Source organism: Aythya marila (genome assembly GCF_965140915.1).
Source record: "Aythya marila genome assembly, chromosome: 3".
NCBI lineage: Eukaryota > Metazoa > Chordata > Aves > Anseriformes > Anatidae > Aythya > Aythya marila.
This window is the reverse complement of record NC_139044.1, coordinates 12,472,867-12,492,303: the sequence shown is the minus strand read 5'-3', so window position 1 is coordinate 12,492,303 and position 19,437 is coordinate 12,472,867. Positions and strand designations below refer to the sequence as shown.

At 51.7% G+C, this 19,437-nt stretch overlaps 2 protein-coding genes across 2 annotated transcripts; one reads left to right on the top strand and one right to left on the bottom strand.

Annotated features, from left to right (window-relative positions):
• Nucleotides 1–882: 882 nt before the first annotated feature.
• GINS1 (GINS complex subunit 1) lies at nucleotides 883–4,917 on the top strand (the record flags this gene model as incomplete). Its single annotated transcript, XM_082758064.1, has 7 exons — nucleotides 883–957; nucleotides 1,053–1,117; nucleotides 1,198–1,293; nucleotides 1,585–1,675; nucleotides 2,190–2,306; nucleotides 3,126–3,200; nucleotides 3,362–4,917. The coding sequence occupies 7 exons, from the start codon at nucleotides 883–885 to the stop codon at nucleotides 3,428–3,430; spliced, it is 588 nt and encodes a 195-aa protein (XP_082614190.1). The 3' UTR covers nucleotides 3,431–4,917.
• LOC309877079 (uncharacterized protein) lies at nucleotides 2,673–19,306 on the bottom strand. Its single transcript, XM_082758158.1, has 18 exons — nucleotides 19,266–19,306; nucleotides 17,632–17,791; nucleotides 16,010–16,146; nucleotides 15,792–15,929; nucleotides 15,365–15,503; nucleotides 14,553–14,663; nucleotides 13,826–13,915; nucleotides 11,951–12,050; nucleotides 11,391–11,458; nucleotides 10,767–10,903; nucleotides 9,549–9,653; nucleotides 8,833–8,902; nucleotides 7,451–7,702; nucleotides 6,884–7,096; nucleotides 5,918–6,034; nucleotides 5,582–5,822; nucleotides 5,043–5,245; nucleotides 2,673–3,179 (listed from the first exon to the last, which is right to left on the bottom strand). The coding sequence occupies exons 3-16, from the start codon at nucleotides 16,075–16,077 to the stop codon at nucleotides 5,634–5,636; spliced, it is 1,797 nt and encodes a 598-aa protein (XP_082614284.1). The 5' UTR covers nucleotides 16,078–16,146; nucleotides 17,632–17,791; nucleotides 19,266–19,306; the 3' UTR covers nucleotides 2,673–3,179; nucleotides 5,043–5,245; nucleotides 5,582–5,633.
• Between the last annotated feature and the right edge of the window lie 131 nt (nucleotides 19,307–19,437).

The window sequence follows — 19,437 nt, the reverse complement described above, 5'->3', positions numbered from 1 at the left end:
AACCATGCGTAGCACCCTGGAGAAGACCCAAAGGAGGAGTGATGGAAACAGGCACGCCTCTCTTTAAAAATAAATAAATATATCTTTTTAATTGCATTGTTTCAAAATGCAATTTTAAAATACAGTTTTTAAAATGTGCTTTTAGAAAAGCAATTTTAAAAATGAATTAAAAATGCAGTTTAAAAAAATGGCATTTTAAAATGCAATTTAAGAAATGAAATTTCAAAAATGCACTTTAAAAAAGCAATTAAAAATGCAATTTTAAAAAGCAATTAAAAATGTAATTTAAAAAGCAATTAAAAATGTAATTTAAAACAAAAATATGGTTTAAAAAATATACTTAAACCAGAAGATGCAATTTTAAAGATGCAATTAAAAAAAAAAGGGGCAACTTAAAAAATGCAAGTTAAAAATGCAAATTAAAAAAGCAAACGAATGCGATTTTTAAAATGTAATTAAAAGACAAATACAAATTAAAAATACAATTTAAAAACAAAAGAATGCGATTTTAAAAACGCAATTAAAAAAAAAAGTTCGATTTTAAAAATGCAATTTAATAACGCAATTTAAAAACGAAATAATGCAATTTTTAAAACGCAATTAAACATCGATTTTAAAAAACGTAATTTAAAAATGCAATTTAAAAAGGATTTTTAAAGTGCAATTAAAAAAAAAAAAACAGCAGACACCATCAATGCCAAGGTGTCCCCCCCAGCTCGGGGGTAAGGCGGGAACCCCCGGCTCGCTCTCAGCACACCCCCGGCGCGCGCGCGCGCCCGGGCGGTCCCCGAGGGGGGCGTGTCCTCGGCACCCCCCGCCCCCTCGACCGCCTCCCATTGGCTGCGGGGCGGTGCGGCTTTCCCGCGCGCGCGCCGCGGCGGCATGGCGGGAGAGCGGGCGGTGGGGTTGGTGCGTGAGCTGCAGCGCGCCGCGGGCGGGCACCTCCCGCCCTTCCGGGTGAGCGGGGACCGGGAGGGGACACCGGGAGGGGACCGGGGCCGGGATGGGGCCCCCCGGGGCTCGTCCTCACCGAGTTGCCTCCGGTGCTGCAGGCGGAGGAGCTGCGGCAGGCGCTGGAGGAGATGCGGGCGCTGTACGAGCAGAACCAGGCGGATGTGTGAGTGCCGGGGGAGTGTCCAGGGGGTCCCGTCTCGTCCCATCGCGTCCTGTCCCGGTGTAACGCGGCTCTTCTCGCAGGTCCGAAGCGAAGGCGGGCCGGACGGATCTGATTTTCCTCATCCGCTTTCGCCACTGCTGCCTGCTGAGGAACCAGCGCTGCATCGTGGCCTATCTGTGAGTGCCTTAGGGAGCACGGGGAGGGGTGCTGGGGACCCCAAAAAGAGCGACCTGCCCTCGGTTCCTCTGTCCAGCCAACGGGGCTGCCTCTGTTCCCTGCTGGCATCACCAAAAACCAGGAGGAAGACCACTTGCTCCTGCGCTTTGAAAGTTTTAATTAACAACGAGGCCAAAAATCCCTTCCTTTAGAGGGAGGAGGGTGGGGTAACCACAGCCTTTGCCCCCTGCTCTGAGGGCAGAGCCGGGTATGGTGAAGGTGCTGCTCGTGCCCCTTGTTTCTTGCCCCAGGTACGACCGGTTGCTGCGGATCCGAGCACTCAGGTGGGAGTACGGCAGCATCCTGCCCAACGCCATCCAGTTCCACATGTCGGCTGAAGAAGTGAGTCTGCCTCGTCTTGCACCGTTCCCCTCCTTCCACTTAAATCTCCCCAGTGGATTGTTTAGTACAGTCAAAAATGGATGACCCTCCCCCGTCCCTACTAAAAAAATAAGGCACTTCATGTGCTTTTCTGTAAATGTCAGTCTGTTTCGAAATGTTCTAAGGGTGCAATCCTGAATGTACAATGAGTACAGGTAATGCCTGGCAATTCAAAGGATTGGGTGGCCTTCATTAGATCCCACTCACAGCCAGCAGAACTCTGGCCTCTACGTGCTGTTCTCAAATTCTCTCTCAGGACTGAAGTACAGAGCTGCTCGTGGTGTTCTCTGCATGTGTGCTAGCCTGAGTCCAGATTGCTCTGTGTCCTGGACAGTTATTCCCTTCAGACGAACTTGCATTCGCTGTTGGCTGCCAGGAACAGAGGTCTGACAGCACAAACTGCATCTCGCTCCTCAGGCACCCGTCAGCACGAGCTGCATGGCTTTGCCTGAGGCACTGCTGTTGATGTCTGCAGGTGGAGTGGTTCAATCGGTACAAAAAGTCCCTGGCTACCTACATGAGGTCAGTAGGAGGAGAGGAGGGGCTGGACCTTACGCAGGACATAAAGCCTCCCAAGAGCCTGTACATCGAAGTAAGTGGAAGAACGGCAATTTCTGTCTGAACAAACAGTTTTTGCCCAGCTGTCTCTCCTTTTTCAGATATTTTTACCTCCCTCCCCATTAGGAAGTCCTTTGAGTAAAGCCTTCCAGAGCACCAAAGCTTCCACAAGTTCTGATGCTTTCCAGTTTAAACTCTTCCTGCCAGTATTTTATTTCTTCTCTTATGGAGGGCTCAAATTACATTGAAACATGAATTATATGCCTGCAGGGAACTGGTGTGGTAGGGGTGAAGAGTCTGAACCACAGTAAAAAGTTTAAGTGTTTATTTTGCAGAAACTTAACTCTTCCTTTCAAATAACTCTTTGGAGTGATTAGAAATCTTCCCACGTTATGGGTTGTGAACAAGGCGATGTTTATTGTTATTTTAAATGGACTTTGATAGGTGAGACTATAAATAATTTTACACAGTTGATGCAACCATCCAAGAGCACGTGAAAAATTGTACCAGGCACCAGCTGAAGTGCTCTGTTCCTTTACTCTCTTACAAAGAACACATGGTGGCAGTCAGCCTGCTCTTTAAGACTGTTTCAGTGTTAACAGACAGGCAGTTCCTGCTGTGTGTGTGGGGAGGTCCTCCTGGAAATGCTGCTGCTATTCTGCAGGGCTGGTCTTTAGTTTCTGGAGAGCTGGGTCTGCTCACTGGTGCTTCTTGCTCCGGGCAAAGGCAGGAAGAGAACATCAGGTAGAGGGTACCTGGACTTCTGGAGCATGTGTTTTAAGTCAGCAGTGCTGTGAGGTATTTGCTGTGTGAGGTCTGTTGATCCAGAGACTGCTGCCCCTCTGCTCTGCAGGTGCGGTGCTTAAAGGACTATGGAGAATTTGAGATCGAAGATGGAACCACCGTCCTGTTGAAGAAGAACAGCCAGGTATTTGTGACAAAAGCATGTGGTCCTGTGGCCCTAACCCCTTTCCTGTTCTTTTCCTTTTTCTCTTTCACTCCCATGACGTGCCCCAGGCCTGCAGTTCAGCCCTGCCTGATCTGGCACCCCTGGATTTCAGGGAAAAACTTGTCTGTGTTTCCGTGCAGCACTTCTTGCCCCGTTGGAAATGCGAGCAGTTAATCAGACAAGGAGTCCTGGAGCACATCCTCTCCTAAGTGTGCAGGACAGGAGGGACAGCCTTTGCCTGATGCCCTGTGCATAATGGGGAGCGAACCCTGGTGCGTGCAGGACTTCAGCCACCTCAGCATTTCTGCACAGAGCACCTGCAGCTCCATGTAACAGCCTGGAGTGAAGACCAGCTCCAAGTTTATAAAGTGTGCAGACCATATTGGCCAGCGCTGCGTGACCAAAGGGTGCGTACTGGTAATGTAGCAAGCCTGGGAATCCTGCCATTGTATCCACGCCCCACAGCTACATGCAGGTTCTGTGAATGCTGTTGGGCTTGGAGCAGCTCTTTGTTCACACCGTGCCTTCGGGAGAAAGAGGCTGACCAGCTGGGCTGGGGAAGCTGGGAGAACATCACAGCTGCAAAATGAAGAGCTGCTTCAGTCTTCAGTTTTTATAGTTCAAGTGTCAATGTTCTGTTCATTAAACACTCTCTGACCTGGATCTCTGGGCCAACCCATCTTGTCCCTGCAGGGCGCTGCTTCACTGGTTATTTAGGTGTTTCTGAACTCTTCCACACGTCAGGTCAGGCTGAAAGAGCTTTCCAGGACTAGACACAGCTTTGTCTCCCAGAGGCCTATAAATGTGCTTTCTTAAGGTGCTGAGTGAATGAGCACTGCAGACTGTGCCCCTTTCTTTATGGGGTCACCTTCCCCAGCACCCTGGTCTGGTAGGGCCTGGGGGCTATCGGGAGGAGGGGTGGGAGAGGGAGCAGAAGGTTTTAAGGATTTTAAGCATCAAAACAGTAAGATGGCAGAGCTGCTCTCCCTATAGTTTTCATAATGGAACTGCTCAGTTTTGAGTAGTGGCTGAGGAAACGCTTCTAAAAACATAAGTTCTGTGTAAGATCACAGGTTTCCCTAGCCAGAACCCAATACCTTAGGGAAGAACGTAGGTAGAGGATCAAGTGTTCAGGCCATTTTTGCACTGCTCTCCCAGCCTCAGCCAAGGAACATCCCTGAGCTAACCCTGACTTGTTCTGCCACCCTGCATGAACTTCCCTCCTTGCCATCAGTTTCCCTGGGAGCCCCTAGAATCAGGGCTGCCCCCGAGGCAAAGCAAGAGGAATCTCAGCTGTTCACTATGGTAGGAAGAGCACCCCTAGACCAGAGGCCTCAGTCAGTCTCCAGCCCTCTCCTCACATTGTCCCTGTCCTGTCCTGTCCCCCATGGCAAGGGGCTGCCCTGCCAAAATGGGAATTAGAGGCAGTAGCTGAGTGGCTGTCATGCCAATTTATCCCCTTTTATTCTTATGCCAACAACAGCTTGATATTTAAGCCTTCTTGCTTGTAGTGAGTTAGCCTCTGCTTTACTACCCTGATGCAGTCAGGCTTGTCTCTCTCCTGCAGTAGTCACCACAGCCCAGAACCCCCGGAGTCCTTTCAACCCCCACCTAAACACCCTTGGCCCTGCGCAAAGCAAGGCAGTGATGTAGTGGCAATGATGCATCCCTCCACACAGAGGGTAACACCCCATGCCGATCAATAAAGCTGGTATTTGCTCACACAAGTGCTTTGTGACCTTTTCAACAGCTTATTTTGGCAGTACTCAGTGTCAGTGTGTGAAGAGTAACAAGGAAGGCAAGGTGCTGCCCTTCACTTACCCTGCCTCCTGGTCTCCTCTGAGGAAGCGCAGTGAGGACGGCTTGCTGAAGTACAGTACAAAGCCACCAGTGCTGCCCCCAGCCTTGGAGTCTCAAACTGGAAGAGAAGCCCCTCTGGCCTGCTCACCACAGAGATGTTGGTTTGGATCCTAGGCTCAGGCTTTAGGAAGCTTCAGGCTCTGTCTCCTAGAGCCCAAGAGGAACTGTAGGGAATAAGAGAGTTCAGCATCTGTTTTAAGAGGTTCCTGAAATTCAGAGCAGGCAGGATGGCAGGAGTTGCTGCTAGCATTGCACACATTTTAGTGCCACGATGCAGCTTTCCTGCTCAGTGAGCCAGATGCAGGAACCTGCAGCTCTCCTGCCCTGGCTTTTCACATGTAACAGGGTGGCCCCAACAGCAACCCTCTGCAGAGGAGCGATTCAGGACCTTCCTTGAAGGACTCTGGTCTCAATTTTCTACTTTCTACCCAGGAAAATTCTGGCAATATCAGGGAGGACAAAGCTCATTTCCCAACCCAGCCAGATCTCTCCTTCCACACCTGACAAGTCCGGGCCAGGTCCAGCAGCATGGCTGCCACAGCAGGCGCCCCACTACACACTCAAAGACGCCGGTGTGATTTTTCCGATGAGCTGCTTCAGGGCCGAGGCCTGCTCCTCCAACACCTGGTTCTTCTCCTCGGTGCTCTTCTGCTTCAGCTCTGCCGCCTGCAGGGCCATGGCAAACCCCCTGTTCTCCTCACGGAGCTCTGCAATCAGCAGCTTGTTCCTGGAGAGCTGGGCCTGCGGTGAGGATGGGAAAGCTTTAAGGCTCAGCGTGCCCTCAGGGGGCTCCCAGCACGGCAGAGAAACGCAGCTCCAGCCCCTCCTGCACCCACCTGTGTGTCCTTGAGGTGAGCTGCCCTGTCTGCCAGCACGGCCTCAGCGCTCCTCAGCTCGCTCTCCAGCCCCTCCGCCTGCTCCATGGCCGCCTGCAGCAGACGCTCGTGTTCCTCCTGCAGCGGGCAACGAAGCCGAACGTGGGGCTGTGCCAGCACCCACCCGGCCCCCAGCAGCCCCACACCACACAGATCTTCACACTCTTCTCTTCCAGGTTGGAACTGGATGGTCTTTAAGGTCCCTTCCAACCTGAGCCATTCTATGAAGGGTGAACGGGGGATCAGCAGGATGCAAGAGCAGTGAGGGAGTGCCTAGAGCCCAAAACCTTCCCTAGGTCAGCACCAACCTATTTTAAGACAAGACACAGCTCTCCCAGCAATGTTTTCTGTTAAAAAGAAAAAAAATAAGCCAATGGTCTTCCTTCTCACAGCTGTGCCCAGAAAAACCCAGGGAGAGAGAAAATTAAATTTCCCTGGATGCAGTTTCTGTGTCCAGATGTTTAATTATGATTTGTTCCATCCGTGCCCAGGTCAGTTTGACTGAATCACAGTGTCCTGAAACAGAGGATGAACACACAAAACCCCAACACCTTGTTGACCCAATGCTCTACAGATAAAGCCACCCCACTCCATGCAGGCTACGTCTCCACGTAGAGGGCTCAAGTTCTCTTTCCCAGGCCTGAGCCAGCACAGCGTCTCCCTGCATGGCTCCTGCCCCACTAAGGGGGAAGGTATCTGGCCTGGGGTAGGTGGATTGGAGTGGGGAGGGCTCTTCCTCAAGCACAGGCTGGTGACTGGGTTCATGAAGAATGAAAACTGCAGCTGGAATTTGAAGATCAAGTGCATTTTCTGTCAGGGCTCTTGATGTGCAGCATCTTCCACCCAAACCTCTGGTGACCTCAGCCACCTCCCAGGCTGGCAGCGCTCCCTCTGGCACCCGTGACTGAGCTGCAAATCCTCGCTTACCTGCGTCCTGAGCAGCTGCCTGTGTGCCTGCTCAGCCTGCCGATGGAGGTTTTCCTGGAGCCACCGAGCCCTGCTCTGTTCCTCCCTCAAGCTGGCTTGCAGCTGCTCAAACTGTTTCTTTGGCACCATGTTGTTCATCTGCGCCTTGGCCTGCTGCAGCTGCAGCGCATGTCGAGTCTGGGCCAGGCTCAGGCTCGCTTTGGCTTCTAAAAGCTGCAACACAGAAAGGCAGAGAGCTGGTTACAGCTTTGGGCCAACAAGGGGGCAGCCCCAGGGTGTGCTGCAGGTGAGAGGAGAGCTCAGGCAGCACCCCCAGCTCTCATGTCAGCACGCCCACAGTAGAGCAGCAGGACCATGGCAGAGGTGCTTGCCAGGCAGCCTGCAAAGCCAGGGATGGAGACTGCTGGGAGCTGCAGGAGGGAGTGTCCTTTGTCTACCCCAAAGAGGAAGAGGACAGTCCTTTCTGCCTGGGGAAGGTGCCCAGCGCGGCCCTGAGCAGGGCAACACCAACCCCACAGGGGCTGTTCAGCAGCCTGCCACCCTGTTTTGATACCAAACAGCACCCACCTTCTCCTGCGAGGCCCTGAGCTGCTGCCAAAGCAGTTCCAGCTCCGTCCAGCACGTTGCATGCTGCCCGTGGTGCTCTGGCCTTGCTGCCATCTCCGCTCCTTGCAGCTGCTCAGCTTCCACCAGCCTCTGGCTCTGCAGCTGGGCGGTGGCAGGGCCGGTGCTGTGGCTGGCCTCATGCTCAGGGAGCTCGCAGCTCAGCTGACACAGCTTGGTGTTCAGCTGGGAGACCTCCCTTTTGCTCTTCTCACTCTGGAAAACATTCAGGAAAAAAAAAATGCAGATGTTTAGAGAGGGATGAGCAGTGACAGAGACTTTACCTGTCCCTGCTGGGTCCTTAACCACAAACTCTGCTGTGACTGCAGGACCGTGCGTACACCTAGGACATGTGCCCTCATTTCCCAACCCGACCAAATCCCAGCAGCTGTGTTCAGGAGCTGCATTCGTGGTTAAGAAAACCCACGCAGCTGATAACCCTGGAGGAGGCTGCCAGGAAAAGCAGCAAGGGGGACTAGGGTCTGACCGCAGAGATGCGTAACAGAAATATTAAGGTTGGTGTGAACGCAGCACGAATGGTAAGGTAGGCAACAAGAATGGAACAAGGGCTACAAGAGCAGCCTCCAACACCAAAGGACACCAGCCCCCAGACGCTGTTCCCAGGGCATCATTCCCAACAGCTGGCCCATGGTCTGACAGACCACAGCACAAATAACGTATCAGCAGGAAGCCTGCACCTAACACCAGGGTGGCAATAAAGCCCACACACAGCTCCTGCTAGCCTCCCAGGAAAACAGGCAACAGCTTTCCTCCCAAAGAGGAAAACCAGACAGCAGATTTTAAATTTTGAGCCTGTGGTCTAAGGTTTATGGAAGCTGAACTCAGCAAGGGTCAGCAAAGGCCCTCCCTGTTGCAGGTGATGGCCCTGGAAGGTACAGAAGGTATTTCCACAAAGCAGTCTGCGGTTCCGAGTCACAAGGAATCCCAGGAATGGGAACGAACTTGACAGCATCCAACACTCATCCATGTTACACACAAGCAGTCCTGGCCAGGCCTTTTGCACACACACGTTCAAGGGCTTGTGAGCACGTGGGTTTGAGACTGGGAGCGAGCAAAACTTCTGGGGGAATGAGTGCAAGTAAGTAAAAAGGACCTCTCCAGAGGCTTTGTAGTAAGTATGATTTTTCTCTTCTGTAAAGGCCTTCACAAGCTTCTGTCACACATCCGTTCCCTACTTGAGAAGCTATAAAATGAAGCTGGTTCTAAAAGCAAAACTAGGTTTGGATGTTTGAAGCAAGCATTCCTGTTCTCCTCCACAGGCAGATGCAGATTTTGCCCTCCTAAACCCTCCAGCCAAGAGTCTGTCCGTGTTAATGGCTTCTTACCAACTCCATCAGCTCCGGTGTTTCAGCCAGCTCTTGCACCTCCTCTCTGCCCAACTCACTCACGTGTCTCCTGTCAGGGAGAGGGATATCATCAGCTTCAAGCCAGACAGCCACAAACGCGGCCCCCACTTCAGGGAGCCACACATCCAGTCTTGGCCCGCAAAACCAAGCAAAACCTGGCCAAAATGGTCCTGAACTGACTTTGGAGTGTGTTGGGTGCCTCAGCCTACTTCAGGGAAAACAACTGGGGACACCCAAAGTCCTGCAACATTGCCAGAGGCCTAAATGCCCTGATTAGGGGATGAAGTGCAGTGGGAAAACCAGCTTAAGAGACTCTTGAAACCAACCACAATGGAAACCCAGCTCCCTGATTTACAGTTCAGTGGGTGAACCCAGTCCCTATCCCAAGCTTCCTAAGGCAGCAGCCTGACCAGAAAGTTGATGTAACTGAGAATCCCACCCTCAGCATACCTCTGTCCCCAGTGCCTTCCCCAAACCTGAACCCTCTCCTCTGGCCTGCCCAAGCCAGGCCTGGCCCAGCACAAGCAGCTTTCATGTGGAATGAAGTGGGTGAGAGTGCTGGTTTTTGGAAATGAGTAATCAAAAGGCAGACTGAGACAGCAGAAATCTAGTAAATGCACCTGAGTGGCAGTCCCTTTTACAAGCATTAGCTGTCCACCCATCCGCCAGCCTCCCGTAGCTGGTTCCTCCCTTACTCATCATGTCTGCTGCCCTTCCTTGCCTCCCTCAGCTCTTGCTGGAGCCTCCCAAGCTGACTTTTCAGCAAGCTGTTCTCCTTCAGCAGCCAACACAGGTCTCCCCTGCAGGGAGAGACAGCAGAATGAGAAAAATCGTGGAAAAATCATGCAAAGGCCCAGTTTGCTCTTGGCATCCTATGCAGGCTCCCTGCTCTATTCCCATTTGCAAGGACATCAAGAACTAAAGAAATCTGAGAAACATCCACCCAATAGCTCAGGCAAAATGTGTAGGGACAATCAGGAGATGCCAGAGGTAGAGAAGGAACAGGTCTTCAAGGGAAGGGAAATAAAAGGGAGTAAGGACACACAGCGTCAGAGGACAATAGCTGGAACAGCTGTGTCTGCTGGGTGAAGGCAAACCTAACTTTGCTCCCTCTGCTTCCTTCCCAAATGCAGCCCCTTGTGTACCAAGCTTTTGCTTCTCCACGACAAATGCCTTCAGCTTTGGTTCCAGCTTCTGTTATTCTCTATTATTTGGGCTTGTTCCTTTGCTCTGCCAGAAACTCTCCTATACCTACCCCATATCTCAGCTCCTCTTACCCTACAACTGGGTTGGCAACCTAGCAAAATCCTCCTCTTGTGTGCTGCTGAAGCAGACTCTGGTCCTGGCAAGAGGCCATGAAGAATACGAAGGGACAGTGAGGCAAGTGGGGCAAGAGGTAAGGTTGGGGGCAGTCATGGGGTGTGCTGAGAAGCAGGAGGGGACAGGTACGAACAGTTTCCTGCCCAATTCCTCTGCAGTCTCCTCCACAAACCCATTCTGTCCCCTGGGGAGGTTACAGAATCAGAACCAGAAGCATACAAAGGATGATCATCCATTCAGTGATTACCTCACTCTTGTGCAAACCAATCTACATTGGCCAAATAAAGAAAATTAAGCCATTTTTTGCTGCTTTTAAGACAGCAGATGGCAATGATCTAGGAAGTAGAGGCGAGTTTGCTGAAGAACAAAGCAAGAGAAAGATCATAAGAAAACACTGATGAAAAAAGAGAACAATACCAGACCCCAGGCCCTCTCTGTCCCTGCAATGTGTCCTCAGCTCTTCTCCTTCCTGGTGCAGCTGCTGCCTTGGACAGCCTACATCGTCAAGGAGCTGTGTTCCGACCCTGGCCTGCCCAATCTCAAGCTCCTCCTCCAGCTCCAGTCTCTGCACACATTTTTGAGTTGCCTCGTACCTTGCAACTGTTTCTTCCAGGTCTCTTTTCTGGCCTTCCACCTTGCTCATCTCAGCCTTGACGCTTTTTTTGCTGTCCTTCTTCTCTCTTTCAAAGTTTTGCCTTATCAACTCGATTTCCTTCTCATAATAGTTTACCTGTTGGAGAGAGACAAAATTTGGGATGTTAGCACCATTCTCCTGAGAGCTCCTCCTCTCCTCCAATAGCTCTAACTCAGACAGATTTAGTGGTTCCTGGTGCCTGCTGAACTTAGCAGCCTCTAACAAGCAGATATCAGCGGGTCCCAGCTTCCCCAGCAGCCAGCACTGCTCCCCTTTCTCCTTGTTTGCAGTACTGGGACCCTGGAGAGAAGGGAGAGGCGGGGGCATCATTATTTGCAGCTCCTCCATCCTTCCTCCACCCTGCAGAGCAATTCCTTGCCCAAGAGGTGGCAGTGAGGAGCTGCTGCTCCCACAGCTCCCAGCTGGATGCAAGGTGACAGGAGACATCCACAGAGCCTTTGCCAGCCAGCGAGGGCTCAACATCTTCCTACCAGCTGAAATGGGCAGGGGAAGACAGGTGTTCCCCCTCCATTCACCAAGCAGTCGTGCTGAGAAGTCAGACATCTGCTCCCACAGCTCTCACCTTGGTTTCCAGCTGCACCTTCAGGTCCTGAAGCTGTTCTCGGAGTTGCTCCGTTGTAAGTGATGTCTCTGTGCACGCAGAATTGGGAGCCAGAGCATTGGGAGAGAGGCACATAGAGAGAGAAGCTCTATGAGGATAGGTTTGCAGACAGGACTGAATCCACTGCCCCTGTGCTTGATGCTCAGGATGGGCACAGACCCCAGGACGTGCTGGAGTCTGGACCTCTGGCTCTCTAGTCCAACCTCCTGCTCAGAGAAGGACTATCACCAAAGCTAGGTCAGGATGGCTACAGCTTCATCCAGTCAAATCCCAAAAGATCTCCCTTCTATCCCCCTTCTACGTGTCAAGCAGTCCCAGTCCCGCGATGGCTACATCACCCCTCTGCGCAAAAACTTTTTTCCTAATGCTCAACCTGAACCTCCCAACCCCCAGTCCATTTCCCCTTCACTATATCACATATACCACATATCTACTACACACCACACTCCTGTGAAAGTCCCACCACCGGGAAACCTTGCTCTTGTCAAGACAGAGCTGCAGCAAACCCTCCTATGTTTCACCTGCAGCCGGCAGCCCTCGCTCGGCCCTGCTCTCCTGCTGCAGCTGAAGACGCAGCGCTTCCAGCTCCCTCCGCAGCACGCCGTTCTGGTCCCACAGCACCTGAGGCAGAGACTGGTTATAGTACAGCTGTGAAGCTCTCCAGGGCCGTGAGTTGGGAGCACTGGGTCTCTCAGCAGCTGGGAGCACTAAGGATCTCTCACAGCATGAAGGGCAGAGCCCCTCCCTTGTCACCATGGGCAGAGAATGAGGCAGCAGGATTTTCTTCCTCTCCAAACAGAGAGATGACAAATTTGGAAGGCCAGAAAAGAAATGAAAGTCAACACAGGGCCCACAAGGCAATGTTTCCTGGTGGCAGCAGGTGAGAGGGTGCTGATCTCATGGGAAGCACGGCATAGGGCAGGTCCCACCACCTGCTGAGGGCAGAGAGCTCTCCCATTCCTGAGCTGGCCTCTGTCTGGTCTCAGTGCCAACATCGCCCCACAGCAAGTCCCAGAGCTGAACACCACACTGTGCAGTGAGCCACGTCCACGTGGATACCCGGAGCTGGGCACCTGCTTGAAGTAACAGCAGACAAGGGATCCTGCCTCCCTCCGCACTACCCACTTCGAGTGGGCGTCAAATTATGTCCCACGTGCTGCCCCATCCAGAAAACTGATGGGCTGCAAGAGACTAAAGGGCTTCCACTGATCCCAATTTAAAAATATAACCAAGCAGATCTAGAGAAAAGCAGAGGCAGTTTGCTTAATCTCCATTCTAAACAAAAGAGCAGACAGAGGAGGAGGAGGAAGGCTGCCAGCATTCAGCAAAGGGAAAGGAGAAACCCAAACGGGTGCTTTCACGTGGGCAGATGAAACCCAAAGGCTTCATCTCCATCCAGCAGCACCTGCATGAACCACCCTGGGGCAGCTCAGCTGCAGGAACACTTCCAGCACCAAGCATCTCCAACATCTCCTACCCTCTGGTGCCACCTGGAGCACTGCTCCAGCACGTCTGCCTTTAACCACAGCTTCAGGAGGGCTGTCTGCTCAATCCAAAGGGCTTTGCTGCAAACGCAGAGATCCCAGTCCCTGCTGCAGTGACTCAATAAGCCACCATCTCTGCTCGGTGGCGGTCCCCAGCCACACACAGAAGTTGGAAGCAAGGACAGTGCAGGAAGTGCTGGACTCTGCACGCTCAGGAGCCAACACAGAGAGCACCCAGCAACTCACAACATGCAGAATATGCAAACCATTAACAATTACAGAAGGGCAACGGAGGCTGTGCTCACATCCCAGAGAGCCCAAAGCTCTGGGCACAGCGCCATGCAGGAGGTGCAGCGAGCACAGCACCAACGCCAGAAGCACACACACACCAGGTAGCTGGACGGGCTCACCTTGACTCTCTAGCAGAGTCCAGCAGCAAGGAGTTTTGCAGGGATTGTGAAATGGGGACCAGAAAGAGGAAAGGGAAAAACAAGAAAGGATTTAGCTGACAGCATCCCTTCCAGAGGAACACAGCCTCCTGTTTGTATTTAAGGGGAAATACCTTGCAACGGAGTGGTTTGGAGCGACACAGTCCCCAGACAACACAGCCCGTGGCTACAGAAAAGTGGGAATTTACAGCCCATCCCCTCCCCTTTCCCAGTACCCCAGCAGAGGAACCAATCCACAGAGGATCACAAGCTGTGGGACAAGGCATCAGCCTGCTTTACCAGGGGCACGGCTGTGTCGTGCCTCCTGCCAAAAGGTGCTGAGCAAGGCGAGAGGGACCCCCTGCCTCCACGTTCTGATCACAGCTGCCCCCTACTCCTCTGCCCCAGGCTAAAGAGCCCCACAGACATGCAGATGACAGCTGTGCTGCCACAGCAGCTCTGCTGGAGAGCTGCCCGCCCGTACCTGGCACTGCCGCTCGTATTCCAGCACGATCTCAGCAAAGCGCTCGCTCGGGGTCAGGAGCTCTGGGCTGTGGGGCTCCACCTGCTCCAGCTGCACAAGGAAACACTTTTCATCAAGGAAACCAGCATCTCTACAAATGGAGAGCCAAAAGCTCTACAAAAATCATTGCTGTTTTGGTGCTAAGCCCTTAGATTCAGGAGAAGGGTTCCTCCTGACACCTGTACGATGGGTCAAATGCAGAAGGAGGGGGGAAATGCATCTTTCTTCGTGTCAGAGACACCAAATTACAGGCAGGCTGACCTTTCCAAACTGGCTCCTGAGAACACAGACTCATTTTTTCCCCCAGATCCATTTCACCAGGTTCTTCGTTGCAGTGGAACCCTTTACTACCAATTCTAACTAACAACTAACCCTTTACTTCAGTACTCGTGAAAAAGAAAGCTTTTCTTTTCTTAAAACCAAATTCTGAAGTTCTCACTTGAAAATTTTAAATTTGTCTAATTTTCTACACTTGCAAACTTTCTTCCTTCTTTTTCTTTCAGACTTTATGAGGCCTAAATCAAAAGTAATTTTTCTTTCCAGGCTGTCATTAATTTGCAAAATGAATTTGGGGTGGAGGGGAACCCACAACTGAGCTGTAATATACAAAATTTCACAGAAAAGGGTCAATCTTTTGACAAGTTCCTAAAAAAATCCTACTTAACCACAGTAGAGAAAGAAAGGCTACCTTGTCCTGCACAACGAGGTTGAGCTCTTTCTGCAGCTCCAGCACCAGCTTCTCAGAGGCCAGCAGTTTCTCAGTCATCTCCCTGACCTTGTTTTGCAGCTGTGTGTTCTCCTGCAGACAGAAGGGAGAAGATTCTCTTGATGTTGTGGGTGCTCACGTCGCAGGATGGGTTCATCAGTCATGGGCCTGCAACAGGGAGCTGTAAAACACTGGCACATCAGCAGGCTGAAAGCAGCACAGCTCACGGGAGACCCTGCTTTGGACGGCACGGTGCTGATACACACCACGTGGGCTGGGGTTTGGCTTGTCCCTCCAAAGGACAGATGCAGGAGTGGGTTTTGCAGAATAATAGCTAGGCAGCCCTGTAGGCTTGTCTCTTGTCTTTGCTTCACAAACCTATGGCTTCCCTCACAGACAACAAGTGTCAAGTCCTGAGCTCTTTCTGCATGAGTACGTTGACCTGCACTGGGAACATCCCAAGCACAGGGACACGTTTGTCTGTGTTCCTGTCACAGTCCCTGGCACAATTTTAGCCTCAGCCATTAGCTGTTCAGGTGCTACTAAGGGCCAAATCATTCCCCACAGAAAACACGAGGCCTGAATAATGTTACAGCAAGGGAACGAGCTCTGTATTTTAATTCATTCATTTAATTCATTCATTTAATTCATGACATATGTGGCTAATTATATTTTCTCCTTAAAACTCCTGCTGTTCCCACCAAAAGCACGACAAACTATCTGTCTTAATCACCACCTCCACTTTGCCTCCTCCTCTAGAGTGAGGACATTTCATCCAGGGCGGTTTTACTCACCCTCATCATGAGGTTCAGTCTTCCATGCAGGCTGGCCTCTTTGCCCTGGAGGAGCTGTGTATCAGCCTCCAGCTTTGCTTGATGGTTGAGTGCTTGCTGCAAAAGCAGCTCCTTTGCCTGCATCTCAGCTTGAACATCCCTGGAACAGACAAGCAACGTGACTGAAGCACATTCACAGATTACCCTGAGGTCCAGGCATCCCCGCTTGCCCCACAAAAAGCAGAAGACAAGAACTTGTTTGGGGAGGGATGTTGGAACCATAAATGACATGCACATAGCATAAGAGGTCTTCAGGGACTTCTCTGCCATTGATACAACAGCCAAGCAAGTGAGGTATTCAGAAAGGAAAACTGGGACAGGAGGAAGAGACTGTGGGCACCCACAGGAAAGCCATTTTCCCCTGCCCAAACAAAAGAGTCCCTCCTACTTGAGCTTGCCCTGGCTGTGCTCGAGGGCGATGTACTGCTCGTCCAACTCCCTGCCAAGCTGCAGGCAGCGTCTCTCCGCTTTCTCCAGGTCCAGCCTTGCCTTGTCCCTCTCCCTGCAGATCTGCTTCACCTGGATCCTGCAGGCACAGCGAGCGAGGCATTCAGAGACACCCCACGCACCTCACACAGGGGCCCTCCTCACAGCAGCCTGCCTTACCTGAGGCACTGGAGTTTGTTCGCGTAGGAGGTGACGGCCGCATGCTGAAGCCCACTCCTGGGGACCATGAGCGCCCTGCCCAAGGCTGCGGGTACCTCTGCCAGGTTCCCCTGCTCCTCTGGGCTGCTACTTGGCCTCTGGAAGAAAAACACAGACTGGAGTTGCTCTCCCCCCTCTTCCAACATTTCTACTGTTACACCAGCTGATCACCCTCCAGTCTTAGAGACACTCCCCGTATCACAAACAGGCTTTGATCATAATCCGTCCCAGATTTTCCCCAGCCCTGGAGTGGCCAAAGCCAGCCCCTGATCACAAACCTGCCTGCAAGTGCTTCTTCCACCCAGATCTGTTTGCTGGAAGGCCTGGTTGCTTACTTATAGAATCATAGAATCATAGAATCATAGAATATCCTGAGTTGGAAGGGACCCTTAAGGATCATCAAGTCCAACTCTTGACACCGCACAGGTCTACCCAAAAGTTCAGACCATGTGACTAAGTCCAATCTCTTCTTAAATTCAGACAGGCTCGGTGCAGTGACCACTTCCCTGGGGAGCCTGTTCCAGTGTGCAACCACCCTCTCTGTGAAGAACCCCCTCCTGATGTCAAGCCCAAATTTCCCCTGCCTCAGCTTAACCCCGTTCCCGCGGGTCCTGTCACTGGTGTTAATGGAGAAAAGGTCTCCTGCCTCTCGACACCCCCTTACGAGGAAGTTGTAGACTGTGATGAGGTCTCCCCTCAGCCTCCTCTTCTCCAGGCTGAACAGGCCCAGTGACCTCAGCCGTTCTTCGTACGTCTTCCCCTCCAGGCCTTTCACCATCTTCGTAGCCCTCCTCTGGACACTTTCCAACAGTTTCATGTCCTTTTTATACTGTGGTGCCCAGAACTGCACACAGTACTCGAGGTGAGGCCGCACCAGCGCAGAGTAGAGCGGGACAATCACCTCCCTTGACCTACTAGCGATGCCGTGCTTGATGCACCCCAGGACACGGTTGGCCCTCCTGGCTGCCAGGGCACACTGCTGGCTCATATTCAATTTGCTGTCTACCACGACCCCCAGATCCCTCTCTTCTAGGCTGCTCTCCAGCGTCTCGTCGCCCAGTCTGTACGTGCAGCCAGGGTTTCCCCGTCCCAGGTGCAGGACCCGGCACTTGCTCTTATTGAACTTCATGCGGTTGGTGATCGCCCAGCTCTCCAACCTGTCCAGATCCCTCTGTAAGGCCTTTACGCCCTCATTTGAGTCCACAACTCCTCCAAGTTTGGTGTCATCAGCAAACTTGCTCAAAATACCCTCTATTCCTACATCCAGATCGTTTATAAAAATATTGAAACGTACTGGCCCTAAAATGGAGCCTTGAGGGACCCCACTGGTGACCGCCCGCCAGCCTGACGCAGCCCCATTTACCACAACCCTTTGGGCCCTGCCCGTTAGCCAATTGCTCACCCATCGTATGACGTTTTTATTTAGCTGTATGGTGGACATTTTGTCCAGTAGGATCCTATGGGAAACCGTGTCAAAAGCCTTGCTGAAGTCCAAAAAAATCACATCAGCTGGTTTCCCTTGGTCCACCATACGGGTGATCTTATCATAAAAGGAAATCAGGTTAGTTAGGCACTTCACTCACCACCACCAGAAAAGCCCGCACCAGGGACCTTGAGGATCTCCTTTAAGTTCTTCCAGGGCTCAGACAGCAACGACAAATTCAGGTTTGGTGAATCTAGTGCTGTTGCTGACGCTGGAGAGATGTGGGCTCACACAGCTTGGCAGGAAGGATGCTCAATCTCCTGTGATGTCAGGTAAAAAAGCAACAGAGGGAAGTCAGCAGGACAGAACAGGCAGAGAAACACCGACAGCTTTTAATAATGAAGCTCCAGGGATCCCATCAATGTTGGGGAAAGTTCCAAAAACAGCAAACTGTCAGGAGGGAAATGTCATGAACCACCTCTCAGGCAATGACAAGGAGCAAGTTGGAAGCAACAGACCATATACTTGGGTCTCCCTACACACCCGTGAAAATGCCGTATCCACAGAAAGGCCAACAAAAGTTATACAGCATGCAATGGTCTTTTGAAAACTGTCAGACAGGGACAGCCAGACAACATTTTGTTTGGCCTAGAAGTTAAAATCGGGCTGAGGTCAGCTTGGCCCTCCCTGACTCAAAGGTGAGATTCAGCCATGTTGACTCAAAGAGCAGGATCCATTGCCAGAAAGCCAAAACAGAGCTGGTGACATCTCCAAGAGCGCCAATTTCATTCCAGGTTTGGAGAAGGCCTTTCCTCTTCCACCTTAGTGCATTAAAGCAGCTACTTCGAAAGCATTTGCAACTGCACAGTCAATCCTTGGGATTAAAAGCACCAAGAAGAAAAAGTATATGACATTAAACAATGAAAATATGGATGAAATTCACTCCACGTGCTAAAAGGGTGACAACCTCAGTCACAAGTGGCACAGAGATGTCAGAGCTTTTGAAGCCAGTGTTAGAATTGGGGTGACTTTTTCCTTCTGCTAAGATATGCATCCCTCTCCCCTCTGTAAAAAGACCAGAGTTAAGAGCTCTGTTGTTCAGCTTTATTGTCCCATTCCACCTGCAAAGGGCGTGCTCCTACCCAAGCAGCTCCCGAGGGAGCCATTCAGTCACCATGCAGCAGGTGAAGTCCAGACCATTCCCAACAAATGACCATCATGTAGAAAACTCCCCAGGTCACCACCCTCAACTAACATCTATTAAATCACTCCCTTGTGAAATGAAACATCTCTGCCTGAACTGCTCTCAGCAGGACCCGTTCTTTAGGAGTGTATTTTGGGGGGAATCAGAGGAACCCTTCTAGGTGCGATGGCTGGATTTGTGTCTGCAAGACGTTGTATGGATGTGATGTAGAAATGAAGCCCTGTGTAAGGAGCTGGCCACGACTTACAGATGCAGGGTTAGGGGGAAGCACCTGGGGGGGCTGCAGGTGAGGGTGACCAGTGGGATCCCTGATGGAGGAAACCTCCCTGCTTCCTTCATCCCAAGGAGTACCAACAGCCTCGATACTGGCATGCCAAGGGGCTGAGCCACCTGTGCTGCCTTGAAGCCTCCAAATTCCTAAAAAAACGAGGGTGGGAGAAGAGAAACTCAGCAGGCGCAGGAGGCGAAGCAGCCCCTTTAAGCACCAGCACCCCCCTTATTATCGTTTTTTACACCACAAACACACCACGATTTCCAAACCTCCCCTGACACAGCTTCACCCCGCTCCCTCTCACCCTCCCGCCGCTCACCAGACGGATCGGTGCCAAAAAGGACCAAAAAAAAAGGTGCGGGAAGAACAGAAAATGTCCGACGGGACCGGAGGGCGAGGAATAACACCCACCCCTCACGGGCACCACCGCCCGCCCTCCCTTCCCTCAACCGCGCATGCGCGTTCCCCTCTCTGGCTCCCTCAACACCGCC